A 13,588-nucleotide genomic window follows, 5' to 3' on the forward strand; every position below is an offset into this window, starting at 1 on the left:
TCTTCTTGACCACTTATGGAACTTTAGATGTCTGCTTAGCTTCTGAAATCAGATGAGATGGAGTATGTCCAGAGCAAAGCTATGAGATGAGCCTGGTTATCAAACAGTAGGTAAAACAGATTTTTCATGCGATCCACCTAACCCAAATGGTAATAAAAGCCTTGAAAATGTATTTATATATATATTGTATATATTTGCAGGACCTTTAAAATTGTACATGGCCTTATTAAATATGTTAACTTTATTGTACAAAAACTTAGTGTAAACAGACTTATTTCAGTATACAGCAGGTGCTTGATAATGTACTGAGAGACCACACCATGTCACTGCAAGAATCAGGATTAAGACAATGAAAATAGCCTGTTAATATTAAATAAGTCTTGAGAATAATCACAGATGTAAATGTATTTTATTAAAAGCTCAGCGTAACACCACGTAAGCCCACCTGTTTTAAATCCTTTAATTATGACAATGAAGCTTGTTCAAAGCTCAATATGTAAACAAAGAATGTACAGAATTAAGCAGTTTTACAGTTGTTACATCTGTTGTTAGTAAACTAGACCAAGTACATCAGTTATTTGTCATGCAAGTGCCTTCACAATCACGTGAAACTCATTTTTCACTAACATCATCCTGCACTGTGAAGCGTGAATGAGTAACGTGTCAGGAATGTTTTGGCTTGGTGGATTTCTGCCACACATTATCATGTAAACCTAAGAAAAACACATAGTGAGTAAAATATCTCCTGACTAGAGGTACACGTCTAAACAGTCTAAGTCGACTATAAAGCTTTGTCCCAATAACTAACAAAGAAGTAAGGAATGTATCGTTCTGCTTCCCTCCTGTTTTTTGAGATTGTCAAAGTTCATCACATCTAAAATCACAAAGGCTCAAAACCGACTTTTAAAGCATCAAAATATTGCACCAACCTGCATTTCATTAAAACTTAAAAGCAAATCTTAACAATGTAATACTGAACTCAAAGTTTCAACATTCACAGAAATCAAGTGTGAAAAAGTAAAAACAAAAGTAAAAGCGGGGCCACTAACCAAACTATCATCTGCAAAATATTTACACCAACAACAGCTGAAAATGTTTGTTCACCAAGTCTTAATGGCACAAAGCTTATTTTATCTTTGTTACATTACTAGATCTGACTTCTTGTGGTTTGAACAGTCATTATTTGAGTTTACATACTTTTGTCTAATGTTCATAAATTAATTACATGAAAACAACACAGTGATTAAATGATCAAAGCGCTTCTTGACTGGCTGAAAACCAAACAGTACATCAGCATAATGTGTTTGTATGCATTTCCTGTTAATGGTTATTTAAGCTGTAACTGACTCTAAATTAATAACGATAAAGACGTTTGGCCTCAACAACAAACCAAAGGGAGCTCAACACGCTCTAGTTTAATGAAATGCATGCAAGTAGCAATTAATTTTTTTAAGTATCTTCCATCTGCCAGCGCATCAACTGCAAATCCAACACTCAATCAGACAGAAGGTTTTAAATACAGAGGCTTAAAACGGAGCCAAATCACGTAGATTAAAATATTCTGATATTTAGTTTTGCTAAATATCAAATATTAAATTGTTGAAAGCAACAGAACAATACAGATTTTGGTTGCCTTTCATGTATGTGCTTACATAGGTACTAGTCAAACCCTCACAAAGGCCTATTCAAAAACTGGAAATATTTCTAGAGGACACAAAGAGGTGATAAACCAAACTATAAGGAAGCTTTTTTGCCACCACACCAAAAACAAACAAACATACATAGATTTTGACTAGGACTCTCAACATTAACGCATCATCATGATTAATGTGATTAAAATCTTTGGCGGTCAGAATGGACAAACTTTGGACAAACTGCCCGAAATACATTGACGGAGACATTTCAGGGATTTTGAGTCATTCTGCAATTCAGATGGGTGAATTGCATAAAATTTTAATCGCGTTAAGTGTGATGACGGATTAATCTGCATTAATGTTGACAACCCTAGTTTTGAGCCGTAAGTAAAAAATGTATTTATTTCAATTTCAAGTAATTTTCTCAGAAGTTAGTTAGTCAAAGATTTTACTCATGGATGCCAAAAAATGTTTGTTGTCCATACAGCTTCCATACATGCTTGTTGTTTTTGTGACTTAAGTTATTGAAGTCAGCAGCAAGTCAGCTGCAAGTCGATAGACTGTGCTCCGTCAGCCAAACACAGTCTATCGTTTTTGCGTCCCCTGTAAATCTTTCAGGTGTTGTCTGTGCAGCACTTCTCTGTAGTTGGTTATTTTCTCTGAATGTTTCTAAATCTGCTTGTGTTTTTTTCTATTTACCTGTGCTTTTAAAACAAAAAAACTGCAGTGTGTTCAACTCTCTCTGATACTGCTGCTACTTGCGTGTGTGGATGTATGAAGGAAAGTCCGCAGTATCCACAATACCGTTGAGACCTTAGCACCAAAATGATTAAGAACAAAGCAATGCTATCAGTTATAAAACCACTTTAAGTCACTAACGCATCAGAGTTCATGAAAATACTTGAAAATGCAATGTCACAAAACACGTGTGATTTTCACTGTCAGCATAAAGTGAGTCACTACCTAACAACCACGTCTGAACCATCAGGAGGGACACAAAGGTGAAGCAGCTCCCAGCATTAAAAATCCACTCTTACATATCAATATATCTATACATCAATTAAGTGTACTCAGCTGTACTCTGCACAAATAGGAAAATATGCACATTAAAAGTCAAGTGAATTTGAAATAAAACTTTCATCTGATTAAACTACTCCGAGTTCTTGGCATAAATTTGTGTCTGTGTGCGCACACAGGAAATGACGTATTATTATATACGTTCACACCATTGTTCACTTTACCTCAGAAGAACAAGGCTCTATCTTTTCGACATGTCCCACTGTAGTTTGAGATCTATGTATAAAAATATGGGTACATCTTATACAGCATGTATTTAAAGGGGCTGCATCAAAGTATGGCTTTGACATACGTTTGGGACTCCTCATCCTCAACTAAACTTGTGTATTACAGACGTATCCATTATTTTTACATTTGTTATAAAGTATCTTACTCTGTAAAATACATATTATTGTACTGTCTTAGTAAAAGCGGTTTATAGAAACATGGAGGAATAAGCCACACAGTGAAACTTAACATTGAAGGAAAGTCAGCTTCCATCCTGAGAATCTGTTTGAATCCATTTCATGTTATCATTTACATGTGTTGGTGTTTAACCCTCAAGTGACCATGCTCCTTTAGCCACTAAAATGACCAAGTGTGGTCATTTATGACCCTATTATATTATATGCAAGAACTCTTTTTTTAAAGGGCTCTGTTAGTGCTTGTGCTCTAATATCATTCAATAATGCTTTTTTTTTTTGCTCTTTTGCATTGTTTATGCAAAAAACAGACCTTATTGTCTGTCTGTTACTTCTATTGAAACTATTTTCTTTGTTTCAATAATACTAGGGGGGAAAAAAAAGATTTATTTTAAACCTTGAGGTATGTTTGTTTTACAGCATGCCAATTTTAACTCTAAAATATAGGGGAAAAGAACATTTAAAAAAGGAACTGCCGAAAACTCTAGATGAAGTAACTATCAAATTCATAGTAGGGAACATTAAAAGTAATCCCAGTATAAATATAGTCCTACTCGGCCACTTGAAGTTTAAACTTTAGAGGCGAGAGGCAGTGATGGCTTCAGTTTTGTGTTTGTTGTCTAGAGTCATCCTGATGTAGAGGGTCTTTTTTCCGGTTTGTGTCCTATCGCGAGCGAGCCGAAAAGCAACGCATGTACTCAGTTAGCCAGGGGTTGAACTCAGGTTGGACCACTTTTCTGGCCTTGTCCAGGTCAGCAGACTTGGCTCTCCGCCGCTCAGACCGCTGAGTCTGGATATGACGCTCCACCTCCCGCCTGGTCTTAGCACGCAGAGCTGATTCATAGATCTATCAGGTAAACAAAAATCCAATGTAACAACAAGCTTCTGTATGTACCTGTCAACAAATCCACTATGACAGTAAAATAACCTCATTAGTCGAAGCCACTGGGCCGACGTTGTGCGTCTTCCTTCCTGCAGTGTCTGCATCTTTCTCCCCCGACCCATACAAGGCGAAAGGATGTCTGCTCTCCTTACTGTCCTCTCTGGGCAGTCGAGATGGTGCAGGCCTGACCCGCTGTGATCGCCGGGGTTGCCTCAAGGACTTTGAGGGTTTACTCTGCTGTGGTCGGGGTCCTTCAGAGTCTCTCTCTATAAACAGAAGAAGCAAACGGGCTAAAGCACCACCAACATGGAAGAGGAACTCACAAAATAAACCAGAGGCACTATAAACTATCTATGGACGTTGCTTATAACAGAGTTGTTTGCTAAAAGCAAAATACAAATTGACTTAACTTTAATCAACTTTCAGTTCATCATTTCATTAACAGTGTTTATTATAAGGCTTTTTCATTTATTTATTTATTTTTAATTGACTCAGCAACTGTTAATTACTTATTACCTCTGTTGCTGGCTCTCTGCTCCTCTTGTAGTACCTTTGTCTCCCTCATAGCATCAGATGCTGGGCCAAAAGAGCAAAGAAAATCGTAAGTTACAGTAAAGTATCAAGCATGTATCCCTACAATGCAGTAATAGGGCGACTGAATGAAAAAGAAATAAAGGAGCTGGACAAGAGGGCTCAAATTTGGAGAATAAATTTGACAACCAAAAGCTTTGAGTCAAAGACTTAAGAATTTTTCCGGGAACATTATTATTATTATTATTATTATGAACAACCCACATCACCCACTGCATGAGTATGTGAGTGGGCTGAGCAGCTCCTTTAGTCACAGACTGAAACACCCTCGCTGCAGGAAGGAGCGCTTTCGCAGATCATTTATCCCAACAGCAGTTAGACTCTATAACTCCTCAATCACAATGTCATAAGTCACTGGACACTGTGAACATCCACGGTCACCACTTCATGCATAATGGACCTTCCATGTGTATGGACATTTGCAGGTATATATGTATGTATATGTATACATATGTATATTTAGTGTGTACATGTGTGTGTGTACATGTCTATAAATAGGAATAGTAGTGGTACAATAGCTATATCAAGCTATATACGTTATGTCTTCCATATTTCCAACCATATCCATAATCACATACTGTGTATGCTACCATTGTATATAGTGTATTATCTTACTTTTTTTCATTGATTGTACTTATTTGTATTTTTGTATTTCCTTCTGATATCTGTACCTGAGCTGAGGTGATGCAAAAATTTCCCCGTTGTGGGATCAATAAAGTCTTATCTTATCTTTATTATTATTATTATTATATTTTCGATGGCTTTAATACGTAATATTTAAAATGATACATCCCAGTATGTTATTAAGGGTTTTATACAGGTTACCATGAAGTGCAGACTGTGCAGCAGGCCCTGTATCCTCCTCCTCTTCTTGAATAGGAAGCCTGGGTACGGGCCCCGAGGTTCTGCTCTGCTCCTGTTGTGTGTCCGTCCTCGCACCCCCACACTCCTCGAGCTCAGCCTCCGGGCGGCCACCGGTATCCTCCTGGTCCCGTACCTGGTTCTTGCTTGGAGGAATAGGAGGACTTCTACCTCCCGAGTCCGAGTCAGTATCGGAGCCGCTCCAGAACCAGGGGTTGTGCGTGTGTTCCAGCAGCCTGCGGGTCAGCCTGTACTTCAACATCTCCTCGTAACATTTAGTGTACGTGTCCCATTTGGGATCTTTGAACTTCTTCATGTACTCCGAGCGGATCCTCTTCGCCACCATCTTGCTCCTCTGAAAACTCTATAAACTGAAAAAAAAACAGCTTGTTGTTACTCAAGCGGAACACGCCTAAACAGCCTCCACGCCCCTTTACACACAGCTCCGCGTTTGTTAGCACCGCCAGACATTTAAAAGATAATGGGGAAGCCGTTAAAACCAATGACGGAGCAGCACGAGGGGTTCCCCCTCCTCTAAGGAGCCCGCCTACATCCTGTCGAAGGCGGATGCAGGCGGGGGCAGTTTGCCTCCTTGTGTTAGGAAAGAGAACAAAAGACAAATCTGGGGACAATTACATAGTAAATGATCCATTTTTAATTCATTTAATCGGCGTTTCATTTTTTTTAATGGCCTCCGGTAAAAACCGTTACATCGTTAAGAGCAGAAAGTTCCTGAACGCGATGACGCAAGTGCCACCTTCTACTCTGATTGGCCGCAGAGGTGTAAACTGCTCTTGAGTATTGCAATTTACAGGTCGGATACAAATCAGTGTGGAAAAAAGGAAACAAGAAACAAAAAAACACGACAGGCTGTGAAACGCATTCAGCTACAGCTCTACAAGCCTGTCCTCACTGCTGAAAAATGCTGTTCCGTAGTCCAGCTAATCAACACATGCGTACAGAAAGCACAAGTGTACCATACGCCATTAGGCTGTAACTGAGAATCAGTGAGCTGGCTATTTATTGCCTGTAGCTTTTATAGCTATTACCTCCTCATGACAAATGTGTTATTTATAAACCTCCATTATTAATCATATGGCGCTAATACTGACACAGGGCAGTGATAATCGCCTGTCAGCGCCCGCAGGTGAAGCGCAGTAAACGTTAAATGTCACAGACCATCCATCGTCACTACTCAACAGCAGTGCGCGCCTCGCACGGAGAAATTCGGGGCTGTAACTGTCTAATTTTGTGTACAGTAAATATACTCACACCGGGGTCGGATTTCACGGAAGCAGAGCAGGACAGATGGCGTTCACAGTGCCGCTGCTGTAATCACACACGGGACTGCGTCTCCGAGCTTAGCTCCGCCCACCTGATGACGTTTTTAAAAAGCCAAACACACCCGCAACAGGTGGCCCCGCGCCGGGGTGTCAGGAATGCCGTCTGTGCGGCCATGGAACTTGTACAAAATGGCAAAAGAGGATGGAAATACAGTTTGTTTTTGTCGTATAAGGTATGAGCCGTTTAGGCTTCAGTGATTACACCTAGGCCAACTTGTTAATTAAGATAAATGGTGCTCTGTAGGGGGGAAAACAGGAAACATGTTGGCTTACAATAGGCTACTCGGGTGCTATAAATGATGTGCGCGCCTGCAGCCTACTCCCAAACCTACATCTACATAACCTGTGAGCTTATATGCATATAAGGTATAATCCTGCGGAGATGACCCACGGTACCCGGAGTCTGGTTGTGTCTAAAGATGGTCTGGGGGCCGGTGGGTGAGCTCCTATGGTCGTGGAGGGAGGGTGTCAGGTGTCGGATATGCTACTAATCCAGTCAGTCTAAAAGGCTGAGCTGCTGCTGCTGCCTTCGCGCATTCCTGGCAAGTCAAACACCGACTGTCGGCAACCGCTCGAAGGCGTCGCCCTTCAATACCTCTTTCACCTAGCAGCCCCTCCCCCTGCCTCTCGTCCATCCAAATATGATCCAGACATTAGTGCCAGCTCGCGTTTAGATGTCCATGAATGCGCCCTGCACCTGGTCTTTCGTGGAACAATTAGCCGCACTATGTTTCGTTTAGTGGTTATCCCAGTTTATTTCTCACAGTTCTTGCAGGATTTGTTGAATACTGTAATATTGCATTGTTGGCTTATGGCAAATTTATCTTTTAAGAGATAAAAATGTATTTATCGTCTGATTTCCCTGCGCTTTTGTTTGTCATCCTCTGCCAATACCGGAAAAACAAGACCAGGGGCAAAGTTACCAAATAATGGACTTTAATAAATTATCAATATGTATATACACTTACATTCACATGTGTTGGGCAACATGTTGTTCTTATTTTTTTATTAAAGTTTTTTTGGTGGATGCATGGTTCAGTGGTGGTTTTCACAGCCTTTCTCCGTGCAACACAGACAACATACAGCCATAAAATATGCACATTTTTGAAAGGATTAAAAAATGCATATGAATGTCAGCAGCGCGGACAGACAGTCCATCGACAGCAGAGTGTTGTCGTGCCGCAGAGGTCGATCCTCCTCCTTGCTTGATCTCCAGACGGCTGGTGGTAAAAATGATTGAGATGATGGAGAAGCTGGAGAAAAAGATGAAGGATTTAGAAGCACTTCCTGTGGACAATGCTGGGGCCGGCCTCGTCGTACTCCTGCTTGGAGATCCACATCTGCTGGAAGGTGGACAGGGAAGCCAGGATGGAGCCACCGATCCAGACGGAGTACTTCCTCTCGGGAGGAGCAATGATCTGGAGGAGGAAAGAGTGGATTAGTAAAGTGCCGGTTTCTATAAGTAAACAAGTGTTCAGTGAAATCGGGTGCATATTTGCCAATTTATGCATAAAATATTTCAATCTTCATGTAAACTCTGAAGCTTTTGCTTCTCTGATTTGAGTTCAATTTCAAGTACCTTGATCTTCATGGTGCTGGGAGCCAGGGCAGTGATCTCCTTCTGCATACGGTCAGCAATACCAGGGTACATGGTGGTACCGCCGGAGAGCACATTGTTGGCGTACAGATCCTTACGGATGTCAATATCGCACTTCATGATGCTGTTGTAGGCAGTCTCATGAATACCAGCAGACTCCATACCTGTTCAGATGAGATGAAAAAGTGTTAAGAAATTATTACCCGGTATGTACCAGTAGCCTCCATAAGTCTATTTGGTGGCAAAAACTTTTTTTTAAAGAACTGATTCTTTGAAGTACCGATGAAGGAAGGCTGGAAGAGGGTCTCGGGGCAACGGAACCTCTCGTTACCAATGGTGATGACCTGACCGTCGGGAAGCTCGTAGCTCTTCTCCAGGGAGGAGGAGGAGGCAGCGGTGGCCATCTCGTTCTCGAAGTCCAGAGCCACATAGCACAGCTTCTCCTTGATGTCACGCACGATCTCACGCTCGGCTGTGGAGTTATAAGTTGATAAGTTATTATTCAGAGTGCCAAAAGCGTGAAGCGTGAAATACTAATGTGCGTAATAACACGGATTTAATGGGCTAAACTACACAAATTCTTCGCTGCTGTGAACATGTACACATCTTATTTTCACTCTATTTAAAACAATATCTTTACATTTAAGTATCAATATGCTCGCATGTGGGCATTAATAGGCCTCACAAAGTGTGACAATTATTTGCTGCGCCTTTTGATCTGTATGGGTAAATCTTTGATCAAAGCATGTCATAGCAAATTATCCCAAACACTGCTAATAAAAGTGAACGCTAACTGACAATTTAGACTCGTCTTCGCCCAGATAACGTCTTGCTAGAAAATGTTAGTTTCCTTCTTTCTTTTTCCTCTTTCTTTCAGGCCGTGTTGATTATTGTTCAATTGCTCACCAGTGGTCACGAAGGAGTAGCCACGCTCAGTCAGGATCTTCATCAGGTAGTCGGTCAGATCGCGACCAGCCAGGTCCAGACGCATGATGGCGTGGGGCAGGGCGTAACCCTCATAGACTGGGACGTTGTGGGTCACACCATCACCAGCATCCAGCACAATACCTATAGAGAGCCACGGATAAAATTTAGTAAAGTCCGAGCGACAAAAAACGAAAAAAAAAAGGTTAAAAAATACGTTTTGTGCGTAAAATCATGGGTAAAGTGGGTGCTTGGGGGTGAATTTACGAGATAAAGTCAAATAAACCTACATGAACAGTTCCAGAAAGGCTGGTCGAGTGTGCGTAAAAGTTGTGCGTAAAAGCGTTTTGTTGTGAAATTGCTCCCTCAATAGTTATTGTCATTTATGTTAGATCGATTGACTATGTCAGTAACATATTATTAAGTAATAAGGTAAACTAGCTATATGTGTTTTATGTGTTTAGTAAGCTATGTTTGTTTATTTGTTTTATGTCAGTCTCACCAGTGGTACGGCCGGAAGCGTACAGGGACAGCACAGCCTGGATGGCCACATACATGGCAGGGACGTTGAAGGTCTCAAACATGATCTGGGTCATCTTCTCCCTGTTGGCCTTGGGGTTCAGTGGGGCCTCAGTGAGCAGGGTGGGGTGCTCCTCGGGGGCCACTCTCAGCTCGTTGTAGAAGGTGTGGTGCCAGATCTTCTCCATATCGTCCCAGTTGGTGATGATGCCGTGCTCAATGGGGTACTTCAGAGTCAGGATACCCCTCTTGCTCTGGGCCTCGTCACCGACGTAGGAGTCCTTCTGACCCATACCGACCATGACACCCTGAAGGGAGGAGAGAGGGGAAGATAAAAGGAAGGTTAGCCGGGGACGTCAACTGATCCATACAGATGTGCGACCTTTCCTGGACAGATTAAAGTCTTCGGACAGACACAGTGACCATTGCGTAAATGTGCCACATATCAGTCACAGAGACAGACAGAGCAGTTGTGAAGTTGGCACTTCATCTGTTACTAATTTAAAGGCTGCTCCAGGTAAAAGAAGCCAAAAATATTGTGACTGCGCTGATGCGCAGCTGAACTTTTACAGTCATTTTTAGCAATAAATGTTAAATGTTTTAACAATCCAAAATGTTAATTTATTGTTTTTGTTTATTGCATTTTGATTTTAATTTATTTTTTGGAAGGTTAATTGTATTTCTTGATATTGAACGGTGTGATGGGTGAGGTGTGACAATTAGTGAGTGTGAAATAATGACTGCCGCCAATTAGTCCAGGCTAATATCAAGTCTATCGGTTAATTTTCTTCGCTGTTTACCTGGTGGCGGGGACGGCCGACGATAGAGGGGAACACGGCCCTGGGGGCATCGTCTCCGGCGAAGCCAGCCTTCACCAGGCCGGAGCCGTTGTCGCACACAAGGGCGGTAGTCTCATCGTCGTCACACATGTTGGCTTCTGTAAGAGAGGAGAGGAAGACAAAATATTTGAGTTTAAATCACATCAAATCCATAATGTATGTGACAGAAATGAATTACACAGTAAGGCGTTGATTAACTCTATCATTATTTTGTATTCTCATCCTACGTGTGGCTAAAAAGACTAAAAATAATTTCACGGAGCATGAACCTGTTCAAGTCCACTGCTTGCGCTATATAAATCTATGGTGCATTAACAAACCAACGCGTGATGAGTATCTTTTGTAAACGTCAATTAAATCTTATTAAAAGTAACTGATATTATTTTTAAATTTTCTATTGGAATTTGGCCAGACTTGTCTAAGATTTACTTTTTATTTAATCTTAGAAGAAATCAAGGCTCTAAAATAAGCTAAAGTTGAACCAAAATCCCTAGTATTCCCATTGTCTCACCAATCCTCCCTCAGGTAAATTTCTCTCGTTTTTAAATTGTCATAAAGTAGAACAGCTTAAGATCAGACCAGAAACTCAGTCCAAATGTTTTATCTACCTATCTATCAATTTATCAATTATTTAGTCTATTTAATTACAGATCTGATAGTTTAGGATTCTCCTGTCAAGCACAGTGTTTGTGTTCTGCCTCCTCAACTGTAAACAGTTCTTCCTTCAGGTCTCTCCTATGGTCTAGCTATCCTCCAGCAGTCGTGTTGCCCCAAATCAGCCTCAAGTCCTATGCCTCCTGTCCCCGGTGGTCCTTCCTAATTTTTGCCCCTAAGTAATTGCAGTGGCTCCCCGGTTAAGGCTTAGTCTAGTGTCCCAGCCTGGATGAGTGGCTTCAGGAGTGTCAGGTCCTAGCAGGGTCTTACCTTAGGGGTGTGTCTGCGGCTCGGAGAGAACGACCCAACCAGTGCTGCTGCTGAACCAGCTACAGTCCTTACTGCTGCCTGTCCACCTTTTATACCGAACGTCCACCATTCACAAACCTCAGCACTGGCCCCCATCCCGGCCCTCTGCCATATTAGGATACTGACAGGCCGAGGCTAGGGAGTGGGTGGAGGTGGGGTGCCGACGTGAAGGCAAGGAGGGCACTCCATCAATCGGATTTCAGGAGGGGATCACAAGTGACGCTGCGCGCCCCCGACGTGGAGAGAGCGCGCGCCATATATGGAACTGTCGCTCTGACCTCCCATCAAGGCTCGCGGTCCCACCTCGAGGGCCGTATAAGGACCATGCGGACCACTGGGGAGTGTTTCTAGGGGAGACGCCAATTGCTACCAAGCAGGGTTATAGATTTGTTGCTAGTAGGCCTCATCCAGCCTTAAAATGGGAATATGCTTCCCTCATCTGAACGGATTTAGGCCACGGTGAGGGCCAGGGCTTGAAGCAGTGACTGACAGGTCAACCAGGAAGAGAGCTGTACAGGGCCAATTAATAACTCAATTAATACAGGTTTATTAAAGGTCAACGGACAAAAGCTGAAGTTGGAAATTCTGTATATAACAGCTAAATATGTACTGCATTATTTCAGCCATCATATGTCAGAATTAACGCTTTATTTCTAATTAATCACATTAATTAGAGTAGAATTAACTTACAGTGTTGCTATAAAAGTGTACTTTTTATTCATTGATTGCTAGTTTAAATATACTCTTTAAAAAACACTAAATACTAAACATATTGATCAATGTACAGAGAACCAATCAGAATTAGGAGATTGCAAACGTAACCCCCCCCCCCCTTCTCAGTTATAACTGCATCCACAAATGTATTAAGATGCATTAAATCGTGTATCAAGACGTGCAATGAATTAAACTCAAAATCGGATCCTGCAGCCCACGTGGCTTCAAATTCACGGAGCTCTAAGTTCGAAGTAGCCAGCAGCTGAAACCTTATCTGAAGGGGCTACTCTGCTCTGTCAGTGAAGCAGTTGGATTAATTATAACTCCAATGGAGGAGGGGAGCTGGTGCGTGTGTGACAAATGGAGAGTGTGTGCGTGCGTGTGTGTGTGTACATGCATGTTAGTGTGTATTACTGACGGATACACCGAAAGGAATGAAAGAGGAGGTGCCAAGGTGGTTATAATAACTCCATAGGAGGAGTGAGAGAGGATTAGATTAGAGTAGAAACAAAAAAACAAACAAAACAAAAACAGAGATGGATCTAAAGCAGGAGAGAAGAGAACCATATTTATGGTGAACTGATCAATCAGACAGAAAAAAAATCACAATGGGTCTGGCAACTCCTGGAATTCCTACCTGAAAGCAGCATACAGAAAGCAGGACAGCATTAACATGACTAATTATTCATTTATTTATTTTTTTAATATTCAGATCTTAGATCAAGGATTTCTTTGTAGATTATTTGTGTTGACTGTGGCTATTTGTACACATCTAATTGCAAACATTTTGAAATATATCATGAAGGGTAATTTATCAATAATGGACATATTGACTGATAAAAAGGGGTTGCTCTATATTTTACTTATCGAGCTGGGTTTCAATGGGAAGAGAGAAATATCAACACATAGTCTTACATAACCTGGACTGTCATTACAGCTCCTAACTATGGCCTGCAAGAGGTTGGAGGTAATGAATTGATTGCCTGTGTAAACAGAGGACTTAATCAGGTAATTTTTAATTGCATTCAGTGATTCAGTGGTTCCTTCCTGAACTTAAAATGCATTTCTGCAGCACCTGTGCTCACTGATATGTCAATGAAAAGAGGAAAAGAGGAGGTAGGCTGACAAAATCTTGGATGCCTTGGTGGATGAGAGCAAATGGGCAGGGCCTCCTTGGGTACAGGCCGAAAGTAGAGAGAATGTGGATTAGGGAATGTGTTTGCGTGTGTGTGTGTGTGTGTG

At 41.5% G+C, this 13,588-nt stretch overlaps 2 protein-coding genes across 2 annotated transcripts; both read right to left on the reverse strand.

Moving 5' to 3' along the window:
- Positions 1-446: 446 nt before the first annotated feature.
- ccsapb (centriole, cilia and spindle-associated protein b) lies at positions 447-7,577 on the reverse strand. Its single transcript, XM_005915080.3, has 5 exons — positions 6,720-7,577; positions 5,412-5,818; positions 4,512-4,571; positions 4,041-4,261; positions 447-3,959 (listed from the first exon to the last, which is right to left on the reverse strand). Exons 2-5 carry the CDS (start codon positions 5,791-5,793, stop codon positions 3,777-3,779), a joined length of 846 nt encoding a protein of 281 aa, XP_005915142.1. The 5' UTR covers positions 5,794-5,818; positions 6,720-7,577; the 3' UTR covers positions 447-3,776.
- Positions 7,578-7,709: 132 nt separating this feature from the next.
- Positions 7,710-11,745, reverse strand: acta1b (actin alpha 1, skeletal muscle b). The gene is made up of 7 exons (XM_005915079.2): positions 11,594-11,745; positions 10,631-10,767; positions 9,814-10,138; positions 9,294-9,455; positions 8,668-8,859; positions 8,370-8,551; positions 7,710-8,208 (listed from the first exon to the last, which is right to left on the reverse strand). Exons 2-7 carry the CDS (start codon positions 10,757-10,759, stop codon positions 8,065-8,067), a joined length of 1,134 nt encoding a protein of 377 aa, XP_005915141.1. The 5' UTR covers positions 10,760-10,767; positions 11,594-11,745; the 3' UTR covers positions 7,710-8,064.
- Between the last annotated feature and the right edge of the window lie 1,843 nt (positions 11,746-13,588).

The sequence above is a fragment of the Haplochromis burtoni genome, unplaced genomic scaffold (assembly GCF_018398535.1).
Source record: "Haplochromis burtoni strain Fernald_Lab_line unplaced genomic scaffold, NCSU_Asbu1 Contig_11, whole genome shotgun sequence".
In the NCBI taxonomy this organism is placed as follows: domain Eukaryota; kingdom Metazoa; phylum Chordata; class Actinopteri; order Cichliformes; family Cichlidae; genus Haplochromis; species Haplochromis burtoni.